At 36.1% G+C, this 21,105-nt stretch overlaps 1 protein-coding gene across 8 annotated transcripts in view; it reads left to right on the top strand.

Annotated features, from left to right (window-relative positions):
- Positions 1–21,105, top strand: part of Stard13 (StAR related lipid transfer domain containing 13) — a 482,586-nt gene that overhangs the window by 300,412 nt on the left and 161,069 nt on the right. The window contains exon 1 of one of the 8 annotated variants that reach the window (XM_046454054.2): positions 15,099–18,201. The exons of 6 other annotated variants lie outside the window; for them this stretch is intronic. In XM_046454054.2, the coding sequence (XP_046310010.1) occupies positions 18,033–18,201 (169 nt within the window). In that variant the 5' untranslated portion in view covers positions 15,099–18,032. Of the gene's footprint in view, positions 1–15,098; positions 18,202–21,105 lie in introns of those variants that run through there. One more of the 8 variants, XM_046454056.2, reaches the window with a different exon arrangement.

Raw genomic sequence — 21,105 nt, 5'->3', positions numbered from 1 at the left:
GTCTAGTATAAGCACAGAAGGATTAACATAAAACTAGACTTTACTAGTTCCTGAGTCTACCTTTAAGATGCAGATGGAGACAATGTATGACAATCTTTAAAATGGATAGAAGTCCTTCCCAGTTCCCCTTCTGCTGATCCCCCACAAGAATGATGAGGCCTGCCTGCAAGTTTCCCTAAAACCCTGTGCTGTAATATATCATAACACTTACTAGAGGCTATTATAATTATTTATACTTGTTTGTCCATCCCACACAGAGACGATCTGTGTCCTTCAATTGTTAGTATCCATAGGAGATTGGTTCCAGGACCTCCTCCCTGATACTAAAGAACATAGATGCTTAAGCCCTTTATAAAATGGCACAATATTTGCATATAACCTGTGCATATCTTCCTGTACACTTTAAAGCATCTCTATATTATTTATGATACCTAATATAATTTATAATTCTTATGAATAAAATGTGCAAATATTAATAATATTTGGGGTGGATTTTAAAGGGGAAAGTAGAATTTCAACAGGTGTAGATGTCAGGGAGGACATTTACAATTGTTTTTAAACTAATACTTGAAAGTTATAGAATTCCTTCATTCAGAGATGTGCAATTTAAAAATTATACAGAATTCTTATCTTTATGTCTACATAGAAAATAAGTATTTTAAAGCTGAAATATTTTATCATGTGGAATATTGGTAAATGTTTCTTTTTAAGATTTATTTCTTTCTAAGATTTAAAAGGGGAGAACTTTAGAATTTAAATATATGAAATTAGTGTTGAGCATGAAAACACATGTCTACTAGAAAATTTTAAGCTATTTTGGTAACTGAAAATAGATTTCAGATCTTTTTCAGAATGAAAGGCTATATAGATCAATAAAATCTTTAAAACAATAACCTTAATGACAAATCACATGTAAAGTATAGAATATAGGAACATCAAAGCAAGGCATAAATATTTACCTAACCATGTAAGATAGCCCTGGCTCAGTAGAAAGATTTAAAACCCTCAAAATTAATGACCCTTGGCCTGTCTGCAGTTAGCAGATTTCACAACCTGAGAATGTCCATGAATTCATCTTTCTTGTTGATGAAAAGTGATTATGTTAGAACATCACTCCTCAAACATTATTGTCACCTGCAAATCTTGTAAAAATGCAGGTTCTGAATGAGCAGGCCTGGGACCAGACCTGAGACTCCACAAGTTTTCAGATGATGCTGTGCCAGTGGTTGTTAACTCCACTTAGGATTAGAAGTCTTTTAAGGCGTCCTGTTGCACTAGTGTCCTAGGTAAGCCTTCTTCTAGTGTGAACACTCTCATCAGATATTAACTAAATGATGATTTAACTACAAAATCTATTAGAATTTCTTCTTATCATTGGTGCACAGTGCTTTTTATTTTTTTGCCACTTCAGGATAAAGTAATATACTTATTGGTTTCCCCTGGATGTCTCTGGCATACAATATATTCTCTACATTCCCCCTGTATAAGTGCCAGAATTGGTCATATTTAAATTCCAGTACATAGTAGAATATACTTTGTGTGGCATCAGGCTTTTAGTAATCTGCCCAGTAGTTATGGCACCATATGTCAATCAAAATTTCTAATTATTTATCAAGTCCTACTCTGTGTCAAAGACTCTATATAATGCAAGATGAATCATTATTTATTTTTTAGATGAGGACATTGATAATAAGAGAGATATGGTTGAAGTCTAGGGTCACCCAGCCAATAGAAAGAGTGAAGATTTTAATCCAAGTCTCTCTGGTTCCCAGGCTTTGCTCTGTCTGCTATTTCACACTGCCTCTCTGTGGAGGCACGAGGATGAAAAAGGGAGGCTCAAAGATGTGCACAGCACGTTGTGGGTTTCAAGAACTTTTTAATACTAGAGCAGTAAGAGATGAAACAAAGCAGCAGAGAATAAAGTGACCCATGACTGTGGCAGAGGTCTCATGGGAATGCAAAGGAAAGAGGAGGTGGAAGAGGAAGAAGCTTTCCCATAGAGGAGAACGCTGAGTCAGGTCTTGAAAAATGAGAAGAAATTGAAGGAGTGAGAAGAGAGTTTAATGGGCAATGGGGAGAAGAGGAATCCCTTTCCTTCAAACCTTGAACAATTTCAATGGTTTTTAGGGCAACGAGTGAGTTCCCCTGATGGGCCTTTAATGCCAAACTGGAGAATTTGAACTTTATTCTTTAATCAGTGAGGAGAATCTCCCAATGTTTTAAAGTAATATATTAGAACTATCTGTGAAAGGAATAATAAATCACAACTCCAGGAAATGAACCTAACAACTATAAATGTGAACATCTGGAGCAGGAAGACAAGAAGGTAGTTTCCTCATGAGCAAAATGAGGATAAAATAGTAGTTAGTGCAAAGAGTTGTTTTGAGAAATAGGTGAGATGCTTATGTAGACTACTTGAAATGGTTCCTGACACATGTGTTCAAAAAATGTGAGCTCTCATTACTTCTGTACTCTAATCAGAAGGGTAAAGGAGCCCTAATTCTTCACTTATTTACATTTAGAAAACATTATAGTTGGGGCTGGGGATGTGGCTCAAGCGGTAGCGCGCTCACCTGGCATGCGGGCGGCCCGGTTCGATCCTCAGCACCACATACAAACAAAGATATTGTGTCCGCCGAAAACTAAAGGAAATAAATATTTAAAAATTCTCTCTCTCTCTCTTTAAAAAAAAAAGAAAATTTTATTATAGTTAATTCTTCACTTTTAGAGTTTCTCTGTCCAGTATCAGTCACATGGAAGATACTGTCACACCTATGTTGTTGGTGTTATCCTTATTTTTCTTTCCACTCTTCCTCCAGTAGGTGTGTATTTGTGTCTTTTTTCTAACCTCCATTATCATCAGGACGGCACTGTGACTTACCTTTGCCTTAATGTTACCTTGTTCCTTGTGTCAGTCTTTCCTCCCTTAATTTTACTCCAATCACTACATGAGAGTCTTCCTGAGCATGCTTTCTGACTCTAGGGCCAATGTGAAGGAAGGCCTATAATTAGAATAATTTAACAATTAATGGATGAATCCAGGTTTTCTAAGAAAAAGAAACTCAAGGTAGAAATTCCCTGCAGAAGAACTTCATTGGAAGTGCTTTTGAGATATGATACAGCATTGAGTTTTCATTGGTTAGTCCTCTTCTAAAAAACTGAGAACATACAAATGTACAGAACATATTTGATATCTTAAAGTAAGATAAAGTCAAATCCAGAAAAGGAGAAAAAGGAGAGAAGATGTGGTGGGAAAGAAGAGGGATAAAGAATACATCAGAGTTCTAGGTCGCTATACTTTATCCTCACACTGTAGTCACATACCCTTGTGCAAATCACTTTGTTTCTCACATGCAGAGTAAACAGACAGGTATTAATCAAATAGTCATCATGCCAAAATATCACAATTCAGGGATGAAAGAGGTCAAAGAGGTACTACTGTCTTTTTGAGTTAAATAAAGAGAATTGCACCAACTATAATTATATAGCTTTAAAATAGGTATGTTAAATAAAATTAGCATTTGTCCCACTCAAGGAATCACAGAACAAGGATTGGCTATATGCTGTGTTCATAAAATGCTATCTTGGTATCCACATGTTGAGTATACATATAGTTGGTCACTTCTCAGAATCATAAGCTCTTTCCAAGGGACCTCCCATTTCCCATCTGGTTGACTCTAAAATTGAAAATTTCTAAGGATTAGGACCTTCCAATATTGAAAGTAGCCCTTTCTACCTTTATACTTTGAACTTGAGTCAAAGTTCTCATGCATATTGCAAGTGAGAAGGGGAAGGGAGAACTATCTTACCGTATTCCAGGTGTTTCATTTACATAATCTAACTAAACCTTCATGATAGTTTTATGAGACTGACCTCAATTTTATAGATAAGAAAACTGAGTTGCAGAAAAATGAACTTACTTTATTTGTCCAAATTTATATAGTAAATACCAAGCAGAGCCTGACTTTGAAGACATGTTGATTTGACTCTGAGTGCACAGTTCTAGGTGTTTTAGACCTTTATTTTAGAGCCATTTAAAAATACTTGGAGGGTAATGGCATCCTTTGAAGTCTCATGAAATCCAAAGGCCTGTGCTCTAGGAAAGTGAACATATGTTCATCATTTTGCATGCAATCTCAGGATTCCAGTGGACTGCAGGTCACACATGATTAGCAACACCCATGCTTTATGTTCATTGGTTAGAATACAAGCTTCATTATGACAGAAATCATGTCTATTTTATTCATTGGAATATTCCTAGCACCAAGAACCTTGCCTGGCACAGAGTAGGCACTTAGTAAAATAGTTATAGTTGTTAAATTAAAGTGATTCCAAATGCCTGGTCCCATTTGCCTACTTCCTTAAAGCAGGTGCTAAAAGTATGGGATCGGGCAATTGCCTCTGTGCAGAACTCACCAAAACCGCAGAATGACTTAACCACAAAGGACCTCTAAGTCCCAGTTTCTGAAGTTATGAGCCAAGTTTTGTTCATTTTGCTTTTCCACTTTCAAGTCACTTTCTCTTCCTCTACTCTTGAGAAAAGGATAATGTCTTTAATAGTTCCTTTTAAAATTGGAATTTGAAGTACATTAGTGCTTGGAAGTATTTGGATAAAAAATGTTTAGACTACTTTGTCTAAATGATTCCTAGTATCACCACAATACTATGTAAATGGATTTTGCTCATTGTTGTGAGATTAGAACTTGAAGTTGCCTCTGTGTACTTGTGAAACCGACATAAATATCCATTCTTAGGAAATAATTGGAAGGATGTTATGTGGTATCTCTTCCAATTTTGAAAACAAGGAATAGTTTCAAAGATAATTTTCTGATCTCTATATCTATATCTAGATATTGGGTCTATGCAGTTGATGGTTCTTGCTGTATTCATTGAACCTTTACCATCAGGCAGCATTCAAGAAGTGACGTACAAATTATCATACTGTACTCTATAGAGATATGTACAAATATTATACATCAATGAAAAATTCTGTCCCCACATCTCCACCCCAATTTCCTTAATTCTTTGAAATGTAAATTTGAAAACCAAGCAGTCATTCTTCTGTCAGTGAAGTCCTATTACAGGAAAAACCTAGAAAAAGAAATTAGGCTCTATTTCTCTGGATCAAAACAACCAGGCAGTTGGATTAATTTAGCCAAGCATTAAATTAAGTCAACAAAAAATCAGCCAAAAAAGCAAAAAACAGAAACAAGAAGTCATACAAAATTCTTTTTCAGCTACCTTTTTTTTTTCTTGGCCTAGATTTTGATTAGTTGATATAGGAGTGTAAAAGGAACAAACAATCACACATTTTTGGTCTCTTTATGCACATGAGTATATACCAGATACACAGTTCATATCCATATAAATACATATGAACTGTTCTATAGAAAGAGAAAGAGATCAAACTAATTTAAACAGTAAAATGGTAAAGGCATTATTTGGTGTTTTGCAACAGGAGAGTAACATGCTCAAAGGTGACATGATCAAAGTGGCATTCTGAGAAGCTCAACATTCTATGGTGCTCAGTATAGATGAGGGATGAGGTAAGACTAGACACAGAGGCTCAAGCAGGACTATTGGAATTCTCTAGCCAGGACAGCTAGCCCCTATGGGATGGAGGCAAAAATGCAAGAAGGAATGGATGTGAGAGACATTTTGAAAAAGGAATCAATAAACCCTTTCATTTTCTCTTTCTTGAATGTAATTATTTTGAAAGCTGATGTTTTGCCTAACTGTGTTAAGCACTAAAGGAATACAAGCCATGCAAGACAGTGTCTATGATCTTTGGGCAGATTTCCCTGTCTCTCTGTCACCCAACTCTGATGCACACAGGCAGCTGGAAATATGCTAAGGCCGAGGCTCCTTCTCTATATCTCCTAATGTGAATTGCTGGTTAGCCCAGGCCCCCTTGTTATATAAAGAATTAACTAGTCACACAGAAGAATATTTGAAAAATGTAAATCTAAGAAACATTGCCCACTTTTCCACCATCCTAAAAATGGTTATAATTGTCTTAAACGTTTTTACTATGTATTTTTTTAACTTCTAAAAATTTGCAGTCATTAAACATACCACACCATTTTACATTTACTTTTTAATTTTTTTTAGTTGTAGATGAATACAGTACCTTTATTTATTTATTTATTTTGTGTGGTGCTGAGGATCAAACTCAGTGCCTCACACATGTAAGGCAAGCACTCTACCACTGAGCCACAACCCTAGCCCCTGCATTTTTTTTTTACATACACTGATTGATTAATGGAATCCTGGGCCATCCATATTGACAACAAGGCAAGGTCAAGGACATCACTTGAAACCCCCAAAGTCAGGGAACTAAAGAGAATATTTTAAGTTTGTTGTAAACCAAGAGTATCTCTTGGTATGTTCTATCCTGTACAGTGAACATGTTTTTGGTATTCAGTAAGCATTCTCCTATGATTGATTAGGGTTGAGTCATCTTGGTGGAGCAGGGTAAGGAGAAGGTAACCACGCCTGGCGATCTGTGCTATACTTGGTCTGTTTAAACAGGTCTGTACTCTAAGACATAGTGTGATTATGGTCATGCTCTGGGAGGTTGGCCAGAGGCCACTGCGTGCTTTCATAATCATCAAGCTCTGATGATATAAGAAATCTCAGGAGAGTCTCTACATAATTATACACACATATATATTTTCTAATAAAAAAGAGCTCCCTTAGAAAGACTGCACAAAACAGGCACAACAATGGATGAACCTGGAGGACATTATCCAAAGTGAAATAAGCCAGATGTAGAGAAACAAATACCACATGATCTCAATTACACATGGAATCTAAAAAAGAGTCAAACTCAGAAGCAGGAAGTAAGAATGATGTCTGCCAGGGCTTATAGACCAGGGGAAAGGGTAGCATGGGGAGATATGTAGGTTAAAGATAAGTAAGATGAATAAATTCTACCAATCTAATGTATTGCTTAGTGACTATAGCAAATGATACTGTTTTGTTTACTTGAAATCGATAAAAGAGCATATTTTAAATGTTCTCATCCTGCAACCACCACACTACACAATGACAACTATGGGTGGTGGTGGATGAATTAATTTGTGCTAATCAGTATATGGTATACACATGTATCAAGTCATCATCTCGTATGCCTTAAATATAAATAAATTTTATTTGTCAAGTAAATATTTTTTAAAAAGCACAACAGCCAAGGAATAACCATTTCTTCCCTTAATTCAAAGAAGCACTAGAATGAGCAACCTTCAAGGAAAGCTATGGGTCTAAGTTTAGAAAACTGCTTTGTCCAAAAGTAAAACTGTACTGATTTTGAAAAGAAGATTAGATAAAGTTTAGTTTGTTCCACAATTCCAGAGTACCAATAGAGAGTAGGTATGGGAAAACTTCCCACATTGGCTGTAACTCTGATCCTTCCCTGAAGACCACCCTTCCTGCCACTCAAGCCTATGAGCCCTAGATTCACTTTCCTTCTTGATTTATTTGCCATTATTCATCACAGTCCTTCTCCTGAAATATTATTTCCAGGAAATAACCATCACTATCTCCTCAATTTAGCTACATATCTCCTAGATATAGAGCTCTTGGTGGGGAAAGGAAGGATGAATCAAGAGGAGCCTGGGGTGGGTACAGCCTTCCAAATTGAGTTTTAGAATCCTAAAGGCCTTTAAATTAGGATTTCAAAATTCTTGAATAAGAAAGGGTAAGAGAAAAGATTCAAATAACATGGGTGGTGAGTTAGTGGTGTTGTTTCTATTATGACAAGCAAGATGCTAACAAATATATTTTCATCACACCATAATCACCTTCAGTTACATTATTCCTCTCAACTTAAAAGAGGAAGCCCCTTTGCTGCTCAGCTTGAAGTCCTAAAATTTATATTCCTAATCACCCCAGAGTTCTATTGAAACCTAAATCTAGACCTCTAGAGGAACATTTTGTTCTCCTTGCAAATTGTTAGTCTTACTCTTTTTATGGAATATTATTTAACGTTTTTATTCTTTCTACCAATTTCCATTCTTTGAGGTACAGGTTGATAGATAGCCTTCTAGCAGGAATAAGGAGGAAAAAATGCTATTGTGTTCTACTGAGCTGTATTTACTCAAAAAGGCATTTATGGTTTAAATATATAAAACATAAATTACATTATTAATCCTGCACCCTTATTCTTCCACTCTTTGTGAGCCATGGATATTTCCAAACTTTACTAAAAGCCCAAATTCTATGTGAATTCAGATAGAAAGGAATTAGATATAAAAATGTAAGATTCAAGGGAAGAGGTCAGCATATAATCTTGCTAATGAAGTACATTTTATTATGCAGTCCCAAACATTTTCAAAACAGATAATGTAGAGAATAAATAATATATTTTTGAAAAGATTTATCATAGGATTTGTTTAATGAGAAAACTTCGATTTTATATTTAAACTATGGTTCAACAATAAGAAAATATATTTATTGTTGCTCAAGATGGGGAAGGAGGCTGAGCGAGGTGGTGTACACTTGTAATCCCAGCAGCTCAGGAGGCTGAGGCAGGAAGATAGTAAGTTCAAAGCTAGCCTCAGCAAAAAGTGAGGCACTAAGCAACTCAGTGAGACCCTAAATAAAATACAGAATAGGGCTGGGTATGTAACTCAGTGGTTAAGTGCCCCTGAGTTTAATCCCTGGTACCCACCCCCACACCTCAATAAAAAAGATGGGGAAAGAATTTATAGAATTCTATCTGACCTAAAAGAGGAAAAGTCTCTAAGTGAAGACAAATTTCACCTAAGAAATTAAAAAATCCCTTCTAGTATTCTAACCAGTCCTTTTAAAACAATGAACATTTGCTTTATTTTTAATTGAGGCAAAAAGTTAGTAGGTTCTAGAAAATACTGGACAGTAAATTAATTAAAATCTCCAAATTATTGAAAGAATCATTGAAGAAATACATATGAGCATGAAGAAACAGAGGTGACTGATTGATAACCCAAATGTAATGTGGCTTTACAAAGAACAAAAGAAGCTAAATAAATGTAGCTTCCTGTTTTGGTAACATAACAAGACTGATCAGTTCCAAGAAGGCCATAAATACAAAGTGTGATCACCTTGGGAGATTATGCCATGATATTGCTAATGGAAGCATACAGACTAGTAAACAAGGTATCTTAGAGGACTGTATCAGTTTAGATAGTGGTTCCTACAGAACATAGATCAGTGGATTAAAGTCTCTCAGAAGGAGCATCTGTAAAGGTTAGTTGAAGGCCTCTGTAACTGGCCCATTGAGGTTCAATTTTATAAGCAACATGCTTATAAAATTTGAGGCAGATGCAAAGATAAGACAGATAACTACATTTTTAAAATATATTTTTAACCCCTCTTTGTGAACTAAGAAGTTGCTTATCTTTCTAGGTTTCCTAGTTTTTGCAAAAGAATTTAAACTCTCCTCTGTTTGATGGACAAAACATATACTTTTGGTACTAAGCAACAAAGCAAACTATGTGTATTCAAGGCTCTTTCTGGAAGATAAAACCTTGAATGATCTGTCATGCGATTCTTATCCAATCCAAGTTATTGTATGAACTACAACATTTATAATGCCTAAAATGTTTGCATCTACTACTCTAGAGTCTTAACTTTATCTTTGGAAAAATTCATATAATCCTTCACTGAATTATTTATTCAACCAGTTATTATTGATTTCTTACTATGTGCCAGACCTTGTGGGTAGACACTGAGTATAAACTGAATGAAACAGATACAGTCTAAGCAACAACTAAGTAACACATAGGTCAATGATCAAATACATATGCAATTACAAACTTGGAAAAGTGCTAAAGTGCAATAAATGGTATTCTGCTTCCACTTAGGTGAAGTGAACAGGAATGGCCCGCCTGAGAATAGATCAGTAAGGCTGATGTGGAAAGCTGAAGAGCCAGTGTTCCAAAGGGTTCCACAGAGAGCATTCCAAGCTGAAGAGTAGCACATACAGTGAGAAGTCTGAAAGTCAAGGATGCAAGAGAGGAGACTAGTGAAAAACAGGGAGTGGTAAGAAGGGACCTGATTGTTTAGGTTCTGGTAGTCTAAGTAAGCAATGTGGTAAGCAGAGAAGTGATGATGATGTCCAACACATGGTTTAAAATATCATAAAGAATAGCATATTTGACAGCAGAATGCATTATAATTCTTATTACACATACAGAGCATAATTTTTCATATTTCTGATTGTATACTATGTATATCCACACCAATTAATGTCTTCATACATATAAATTTTTTTTAAAAAGGGCACCAGAACATGTCAAGGCTATCTTAAAAAAAAAGAATAGCATATATATAATCATATTTTTGGAGGCTCTCATAGAAACTATTTTTCCTACATAATGCTTTGTTATACATACTATTATTGAATGATACAGTTATGTTTTATTATCATATCCAATATCTCTAAGGATGCTGATTCTTTATGAAGACCCAGGAAAATCTTCCCTGGGTTACAATACCTGGTGACATGTTTATTTTGAATCCATGATCTATTTTCATCTTATGGATATACTGAATTTTGTAATAGGTCTTATTTCTTTTTTACTTTGTCTCAGAGGAATATTAAACCACATTTTCACATATCTCCAACAAATGTGCAGGGTTTTGTGGCTTGTATTTCTATAAACTGATTTCACCCTTGGATTTTATCCTTTTCCTGCCTTTACTTTACCTTTACCCAAATTTACTCAGTTGTTTATTTTTCACTTTTTATACAATAGGCATTTTTGTTAGTCATCAAAATGAATAAGGTAGAAATAAATTTGCCGGGGGGAGAAAATCAGGAATTTAAAATATCTCAATAATTCCTGTAAGTTTAAAGAACTATTCTTGAGTTCAAAAGTTATTTGTTAAATACAGAATAGAGAATATTTATCTAATATCAGATTCTATGAAAATACATAAACACCACACAGCTTAACCATTTAGGTCAACTGTAAGACAGAGATAGCCTCCCACACATCACTTAATACTGGTGTAGTGTTGAGGTCCTTTTCTGTCTTCCCTGACAAATAACCTCTTGAGGGGAGAGGCCACATTCTATTACCATTGTATCTTCCATACACACTGCAGTGCTGTGCAGGCTTTCATCCAATGTTGAATTCATTAATAAGTAAATATAAAATTTAAAATAAACCTACCATAATCCCAAACTGAATCTTCAAGAGTGAAAAACCCTGAATGCAGGAAGTATGCACACACTGTACTGTATATTACCATGCTTGGCCATGTCTGGATCTCTAAACTTAGCATAGGTGCCTATTTTCAAAGGACTATTTGCAAACTGGAATAGATCCAAAAGAGAGCAGTCTGCTTGAGGAATAGTTAGAAGTTGTATGGTTTGATTAAAAGGAATGTCTAGATTACAAAAAAAAAAAAAAGATCCTTGTAAAAGACATATTGGTCTTCTTCATATATCCAAAGGACAGTCCTGTCTCATTCCAAATAGCAGAATTAGAGGCTGTGGATGGACATTATAAGGAAGAACTTTCTTCAACAGCTTTAGGTTCTCTGTGAGATAATACCCTCTGCATAAGAAGGTAGAAAATTAACTGCACTCACAGGGGAACTCCAATAGTAGTTGATTGGTTATATTAGAAGTTGTTTTATATCCTTTCTAAATTTAAGATGTAAAAACTATATGCCCATAATAAATGTAATGAACAAATAGAGTCCATATGAGCATTTAAGAGTCTAATCTAATTAATGTGTTGTGTAGTGATTGTTTACAGGTGTTAATATGCAGGGAACAAATAATAAAGAAATTTGTATCGGTCATGAAAATGTTTTCAAAGGCAATAGGATTTAACTGAGTCTCATGGATAGAAGAATAGAGAATCACACAATTCCAAGCTTGTGGAACAACTGAGAAAAGTTGAAGAATTTTGATTTGGCTGGAATGGTTAGGTATGGGCCATGGTACCAGAACAGGCCAGGCCAGATCACTGAACATATCAGCTGAATTGATAGTTGGGTCCCCAGGGGATGGTATGAGGGCAGAGTATAAGTTCTAGGAGGCTCATATACAAAGGACAGGAAGGGGAGGTTAACCAAAGATAGTGGAGAGGGCTGATATTGCAACAAGATCTAGACTCCAAATGGAAGCCATGATCTAGAACTGAGGAGCTGATCAGAAGAAGATCTAGTCAGAACCCTGTCAAGATGGACCTGATCACAGCTGCAAGTATTGGTATCATTGTCTCACCTACGTTGGGCTCGTAGTACATGCAAGTTAAGAAGGTTCTTTTGCACAGAGTTAGGCATACATATCACAACTACTGGAAATCCTCCCAAACTGAGCCTCAAAGTCCACAGAAAGGCTTTGACATCAACCCACATCCCTTGGGTTTGTGTAATTTCAAAAGCAGCCTTCCAAATCTGTTCTGCATTTTTCTACCTGCCACTTGTATCTCAAACATTTTCCTACTTGGCAGCACTACCTTGGCTCCCTCCACACAGACTGTTGAGGAGGCTGGAATGTGTGTGAAGGAGTAGAAGGAGATGCAGACAGATGAAAGACTAGTGAGCCATTCCTGGCTTCTGTAAAAGCGCTCCTAGCTTTCTGCCATGTTTATACAAGATTCCACTGAGCGCTAATCTTGGATCATCTATCATAAGATTGGAACATTTTAAATACTTAAAGTTTTATTAAGAGATCAAATATCAGAGTTTTGATTGTATTTAGAGTATTTGCTTTGAGAGTGAATACCATGGAGAAGGCAAGACATGGGTAGAGCTAGCCTTGAGGATGTGCAAAAAACAGAGGACAATGAACCCACTCTGCAAAAGAAGAGTTGTCAAAGAGGGCGGGGATCAGGCCTGTGGGTGTGCATGCTCCTGCTTCATTTTAGAATGGAGTCTCTAGTTCTCAGCTATGGATTCTTCCTTAGGGACTGTCACTGATTATTCGAGGGCTGTGGGCTCTGTTTTTCTTACCTTAGAACACTCAGAACTCAGTCACCATGGTATTTTGGCCATCATAAACTCATATTTCCAGTTAGACATTCCAGGATCACATGCAACTAAATAGGATTAAGATGATCTTAATCTATTCTCCCAAAATTTTCTTCCCTATCTAATGTCTTCAGCACTTTTTCAGTGCCACAATTTAGCTTTCAACTGTCTCTGGTACTAAACTCTGGTACTAAATGATTTAACACACACACACACACACAAAAAAAAAAATTCATTAAAAGAGCACAGGTTGGGTTAGGATTTAGCTCAATTAGTAGAGTACTTGCTTCACATGTACAAGGCCCTGGGTTTAACACCCAGGACCACACCAAAAAAAAAAAAAATACAGGTTTCTAAAGAGAGAAATAGAAGAAGATCTTAGAAGATGGAAAAATATACCCTGTTCATGGATAGGCAGAACTAACATCATCAAAATGGCGATATTACCAAAAGTTCTCTATAGGTTTAATGCAATGCCAATCAAAATCCCAACGGCATTTCTTGTAGAAATAGAGAAAGCAATCATGAAATTCATATGGAAAAATAAAAGACCCAGAATAGCAAAAACAACTCTAAGCAGGAAGTGTGAATCAGGCGGTATAGCGATACCAGACTTCAAACTATACTACAGAGCAATAGTAACAAAAACAGCATGGTACTGGTACCAAAACAGGCGGGTGGACCAATGGTACAGAATAGAGGACACAGAAACCAATCCACAATACTACAACTACCTTATATTTGATAAAGGGGCTAAAAGCATGCAATGGAGGAAGGATAGCATCTTCAACAAATGGTGCTGGGAAAACTGGAAATCCATATGCAACAAAATGAAACTGAATCCCTTTCTCTCGCCATGCACAAAAGTTAATTCAAAATGGATCAAGGAGCTTGATATCAAATCAGAGACACGCCGTCTGATAGAAGAAAAAGTTGGCTACGATCTACAGTCGGTGGGGTCGGGCTCCAAATTCCTCAATAGGACACCCATAGCACAAAAGTTAATAACTAGAATCAACAAATGGGACTTACTCAAACTAAAAAGTTTTTTCTCAGCAAAAGAAACAATAAGAGAGGTAAATAGAGAGCCTACATCCTGGGAACAAATCTTTACTCCTCACACTTCAGATAGAGCCCTAATATCCAGAGTATACAAAGAACTCAAAAAATTAGACAATAAGAGAACAAACAACCCAATCAACAAATGGGCCAAGGACCTGAACAGACACTTCTCAGAGGAGGACATACAGTCAATCAACAAGTACATGAAAAAATGCTCACCATCTCTAGCAGTCAGAGAAATGCAAATCAAAACCACCCTAAGATACCATCTCACTCCAGTTAGATTGGCAGCCATTATGAAGTCAAACAACAACAAGTGCTGGCGAAGATGTGGGGAAAAGGGTACACTTGTATATTGCTGGTCAGACTGCAAACTGGTGCGGCCAATTTGGAAAGCAGTATGGAGATTTCTGGGAAAGCTGGGAATGGAACCACCATTTGACCCAGTTATTGCCCTTCTTGGACTATTCCCTGAAGACCTTAAAAGAGCGTACTACAGGGATACTGCCACATCGATGTTCATAGCAGCACAATTCACAATAGCAAGACTGTGGAACCAACCTAGATGCCCTTCAATGGATGAATGGATAAAAAAAATGTGGCATTTATACACAATGGAGTATTACTCTGCATTAAAAAATGACAAAATCATAGAATTTACAGGGAAATGGATGGCATTAGAGCAGATTATGCTAAGTGAAGCTAGCCAATCCCTAAAAAACAAATGCCAAATGTCTTCTTTGATATAAGGAGAGTAACTAAGAACAGAGTAGGGTCGAAGAGCATGAGAAAAAGATTAACATTAAACAGGGATGAGAGGTGGGAGGGAAAGGGAGAGAGAAGGGAAATTGCATGGAAATGGAAGGAGACCCTCAGAGTTATACCAAAGTACATACAAGAGGAAGTGAGGGAAAAGGGAAAAATAATACAAGGGGGAGAAATGAATGTCAGTAGAGGGGGCAGAGAGAGAAGAGGGGAGGGGAGGGGAGGGGGGATAGTAGAGGATAGGAAAGGCAGCAGAACACAACAGACACTAGTATGGCAATATGTAAATCAATGGATGTGTAACTGATGTGATTCTGCAATCTGTATATGGGGTAAAAATGGGAGCTCATAACCCACTTGAATCAAAGTGTGAAATATGATATATCAAGAACTATGTAATGTTTTGAACAGCCAACAATAAAAAATTAAAAAAGAAAAAAAAATACAGGTTTCATTGCAATGGAAAGACATTAGCATAAAGTAAGGTATTAATGCTAATAAGAAAATAATATTACCTATCTACTTTAAATATACTATTTGGGAAATATAAAATGGCAAAAACATGGTGAGCAGTCACATGAATTTGTAGATACTAATTGAACCATAAAATAAGACTTGGTACCTTATATATGACATGAAGAGACAGAGTTTCAATACATAATTCTTCCTTGATCCTCTTGTTAAAACATTTTGCTTTTGCTTTTTTAATTTTAAAAAATTTGGCTTATTCTCATTGTCTTTCTTTTAATCAGGGAATAAAGTTCCTTTTTTCTCTAATTTAAATTCAGTTTGTGTCAATCTATGAAATATTATTTCATCTGTTTACATGTCAAAGTATACATATTTATGATCTTGATGTTTTCAGAACAAGAAAACATCAGAAACACCCTAGGACTTTGACATATTCATTATTATGCAAACAAAGTGTTTCTCAGGAAGAATCATTCTATTTATTTTTTATGTTGCATTCAACTCAATTAAAAATTTTGTATTGGTGCATAATAATTATACAGAATAGGATGTTTTATTGTGGTATATTCATACATACACATCACATAATTTGATTACTTTTTAAATGCAGCCAAGAAAGCAATGAATTGCAAGATTGTCATTGAGACTAGCCAATCTTTTTTTAAGTGTATTCACAACTATAAAATGACTACATATTATTTCCTGCCTTTTACTCTCCTTTGCTTAGCTTCCTGAAACATGTCCAAAGTCCCCAAATTCCATGTCCTTCTCTTCCTTCACTGTCCACCCTTCTTCCATTCTCTCCTACCTAGTGAAAAGGCAATAACTGGCAATTTTCTGGCTTGAATGAAAGGTTTATGACAAGGATGCCCTCAGTGTTGGTCTACCAAACCAGAAGTATATTCACGAAGTGGCTGACAATAGAAGCACCTTGATCAGATGGCAGGCAGTGCTGACTCTGTGAACTTAGCTAATGGACTTTCCAGGCATCTAATATTGCAATATTGTACTAAACCTTTCTACTATTCATGTCCGTGATTTTGCCCTACCACTCACTAGTTCCCTCTCACCTTTCTAAAAGGGATGCTGGGGAACAAACAAACAAACAAAAAACCTTGATCAAATCCTAAGAAAGAATGGAAAGTGCACAGTATGATCCAGTGAGATCTACCTTTCTTTTTCTAATATGATGCCAACCTGAAAACTAACACTTGCCTCCTCTTATGTAAATCAGAAAAGGTTCACAATTGCCATGACAGTGTAAGTTCTAGTATCAGGATATCAAAAATTCCAGCCAGGAAAGGTGTTAAAGCTACGCTACCAGAGAGCCACAGTAACAAGAATTGAGGTCCTAATCAAAGTCGGGCTACATTTTTAATTGAGAATTTCTCATTATTATGCCATGTTTCAGTTGAGTCAGCCAAATGTAAAAACAACCTGGCCATATACTTCTTTATTAAAGAAGTTTATTCTTCCACCCAGGCTCAGAATTTGATAACAGGTTTTCCATGGACTTTTTCCTCTTTACATCAAACAATTGTAAAGAGGAAAAATGGGGTGAGGGCATTCTAATTTATCCCACATGGATACTTGGATATGACCAAATTGAATTACTAGCAGTTTCCTTAAACATACACTCTGATTCTCAGCCTGCATACACTGTGGACATAGTCCATCCTGCAAAGCCCTCCCCAACCTTCATTACACACACACACACACACACACACACACACACATTTTCTTCTGTGCCTGGCTTGGTAATCATCATCCCAGTGAGAAATAATATTGCTCACCTAGCATTGTGTTTGTCTTTTAAAATCACCTCTCACATGTGGCCTTGTCTTATAAGCTTTTGCATAACATCTCTGTCCATCTACAATACAGTAGGTTGGCAATAGTCATATTTGCAAGTATTTTGCACACTGTGTAGTGATTCTTAGCAGTGTCGTAAATTTGATAGGTATTCCTCATTATATTTTGCTTCTGGGTGATTAAAAATTGGGTAAATAGAAAAAGTAAAGGAGAATGTATGGATTTTTAATAAATAATCTTTGCATAGTTTGCTTTTATGAGTCTTATCTGTAAGAGCCCTTCAGGTCCCATCCTTGGAGGGCAGGAATCTTGCATGTTTATTCCTTAAAGCCGGAGTAGAAAGCTTGTTTTTCATTGAAAAATCTTTATTTCCTTGCAATGAAGGTTGGTAGTTTATACTCAGTTATGTGTGCTTACCTGAAGTTGTTTCTTACTTAAGACATTTATCACTTCTACCTTTTTTTTTTACCGCCTGCAGCAGCCTTATTTATATAAAGCCAAGAAACTTTCTCTTAACTTTTGTAGCCTGAAAGGTTTCCTATGCCCAAAGCTTGTTGGCTTCTGTTTTTTGTTGTTTTTTTTTTTTTTCCTCTTTTCTTTTAACTCTTTTAGTGCGTGCTGGGCTTGGGTGCTTCGTCAGCTCAGAGGCATGTCAAATACGTGTACTCTCTTTTCGCACTGCGTGGGGGATCCAAGCTGCTTGAACTGCCTGCCTCTCTGCGGGGCTTGAGGCTGACTGCGAACGTTCCCAGTTTTCTCTGATTGGATCCTGGAAGTCACGTGAGGGCCCGGGGATTGGAATTCTGAGTTGTGGCTTTTGGCACTCCTTTTTCTTTTTAAAAATCGCTTGGTCTGTTGAGCTCTCCTGGGCTTGGTGCCTTTAGACCGAGGCTGGGGACAGTTGCAAACAGCCACAGGCAGACTGAGGTGGCAATAGAAAATCTGCCGAGATGTTCAGTCAGGTGCCCAGGACCCCAGCTTCAGGCTGTTACTATCTAAATTCCATGACACCTGAGGGCCAGGAGATGTACTTGCGATTTGATCAGACTACAAGACGCTCTCCTTACAGGATGAGCCGGATTCTAGCACGCCATCAGCTAGTGACTAAAATTCAACAAGGTGAGTTGCCGGCAGTGAAAGGCTGTTGCTAATTCTGATTTCTGTTGGCTCTGTTTCACGCTAACCCAGTTTTTTGAGTTATTGTTTTCACTTTACAATGTATGGATTTCTATGCCATGTTGCACTTATCTTTCAAAAATAACTTTATGCTGCAGTTTTAAGCAAACTGTGACAGCTCTTAGCTGCCACATAACTCAATATAAAGTGCATAAAAAACTTCACGGTGGGACAGTGAATCACAAATTCCAAAACGTACATGTGTCTACAGAACAAACGAGAAAGGTTTACTCAGTGTTTGTTTTTGGAGCTTTCTGCGGGTTCCTCACACTGGCCACATTTAAAACGTGGACACTTGTTTATTTAATTAAGGGAGAAGACAGGGGACTAAATGTCCACCCTGCCCAGAGTTCTTAGAACATCTTCAGTTAAGAGGGGAAAGTAAGAAATCTATTCTTAAAGCCACTGGGCTGACAACTAGAATCATATTCTCTTCCTGTTTGTATGTTTATGTCTGGAGTTGCCACTGATCTTTTGATATTGTTTTTCTGGTAAAGGATAAATGTGTTTGTTCACTTCAAAACAAATCCTGTGACCTGCACACAGAAGCATTAGCTTCTCCAGGCAAAGAGGAGAGAATATTGATTACAAGCTGCTAGATTTTTTTGTTTGTTTTTTTAAATTCTTGGGGGGAGAAAACAACCTTGAAGCTTGGGCATTTCTAAAACTTAATATTCCCCCCAATAAAGCAAACCATACTCCTTATAGGATAGAAAGTTAAGCCTCTAACTGGTGCCGATTTAAAACACAAATGCACAATCAGTTAATAACTACCCCCTCCTGGACTAATAAAACTAATTATTCTTTTGGTACTGTATGATTTTATCAGGACTTTCTAGAGCCATTATAAAATTACTGTTTCCATTTCAATAAATGAACATAAGTTTATATTGAATTTTAGAGGGGAAGTTGAAATTTGTAATTGCAAAAATCTTATTGTAATATTTCCAGGAGGAACAATATGTATTCTAGTGAGCAACATTTGATGAGATTGTTTCCTTGGAAATTGGGATTTGTTTGTAAAGGTTCAGGAACTGGTTATGTGTGAAGGATACTGGTCCTACATACCGGTCTGATTTCAGGAAGGATATTATGTCATTCCATAAACTCTGTGTGCAGGTCTTGATTGAATAGAAACAAAAGTATTTCCCTGTGGTTTGATTTAAAAATACATTAGGCTTAGAATAAAAAACAGCTCCATTTTAGCTTTGGAAGTGTCTTACAATGGTGCTTTTCCAGATGCTATCATCTTTATGGACAAAGGGTTTAATAAATGTTTGATGGTAAACTATAATCTATAATCTATAAATGTTCCTCAGCATGCATATGAAGAGCATATTATCTTAGAAATATCACATAGAATTCAGTGAAATTTCTTTGAAGACCATCTTAGATGTATTCACAATAATTGATTTCATTAAGAAATTATTTATGTTCTTTTTGGCTGAGGGTTGTTTTTCCATTAAACATTTGAAGATCTGAACACTTTCATTATCACTGAAAATGCACTCTCACACAGACATGGGCATTCTATGTTTCATTTTTTCTAACTAGAAAATTTAAACATCCCCACCTTTTTATACTGAGCGATGGAATTTTTGAAGCCAATGAATACCTAAAAATTTAAAGGGATCGTCAAGATCATAGGGAAGCATGAAAGAATGCCAACAATTTGGTGACTCAGAAATCATCATTTGTTAATATCATATTGTGGTTTAGTAAGACAGAAAGCAAAAGCAAACAGACATTATTGAGTTTACTATATAATATATTGTAAATGTAAGACTGGTTTTCTGTCATAATAAAGAATATTTGAATATTCACAATTTACCAGGCGGTGCTATGAGAGCTTTCTATAAATTTTAATTTATTTTTTTCCCCGAACATTCCTTATAATTAAATTCTATTATACCCATTTTAGAAGTGATAAAGCCAGAGATATATGGAGTTCAATTAACTTGTCCAAGGTCACATTGTAAGAGCTGGTATTTGAATACAGGTCTAACGCCTATGATCTGCCGTACATTCGACAGTTTTTCAGTTTTTATAATGAATGCTAAACAACCTATGTTTGAATTTTAGATCATATAATATATCAAAGGCCATTTAGGCTTTTTACTCAGGAGACAACAATGAATCATATTACAGAACCAAAATTGGTCATTTATTATGAAGTTTCCAGGTTGGTTTTATTTCTCTAGTGGGAACAAAGAACTATGTAATCTCTTGATTAGTTAGTACCCACTGGTACAAGGTGTCAAGTTGTTTTACCAATGATCTAATCTTTCACTTAAGGTTTATCAAGTGTTTATTAAATTAATAATAACATTATTTTTGTAGTACCTGTATTAATATCTGGAAATGATAGCCACATCAGTAAAAATTTAAGCATTTTTACTGATAGTGGCTATCATTTTACTCTGCTTTTCATCTTTCAAAGAAAATTTAGCACTATTCTAATATAATTTTGGCCATCACTACTTATAATTTCTCATGACTGGTGGGAACAGTGCAAACAGGAGTAAGTTGCTCCCCAGTGACCTCATTGTAGTGATATAATCACTGAATGTCATGGACATGATTCAACAGCAGATACACTCATGGGGAGGAAAAACAAGGAGGATAAATAAAGGACTCTTTGATAATGTATAGGATCAGAATTAGTTACCCAAACCCAGGATGAATCTAAACGTGCTCATCTTCAGGTACATTCCAAAATATATGCACATCATATCTGTAAGCTTTTTGTCTTGTTGTTCTGTAGTTTATTAAGTAAAGAGATCTTTAAAATAAAGTGATATATTACAGAGTGAAAGTTTATCAGAAGTCATACTGTCCTTAATTCCA

This window comes from Marmota monax, unplaced genomic scaffold (assembly GCF_021218885.2).
Source record: "Marmota monax isolate L192 unplaced genomic scaffold, Marmota_monax_Labrador192_F-V1.1 WCK01_AAM20220418_F8-fsc00011, whole genome shotgun sequence".
NCBI classification, from domain to species: domain Eukaryota; kingdom Metazoa; phylum Chordata; class Mammalia; order Rodentia; family Sciuridae; genus Marmota; species Marmota monax.
Note: the sequence above shows the minus strand (reverse complement) of the source record. Positions and strands in the feature narration are given on the sequence as shown.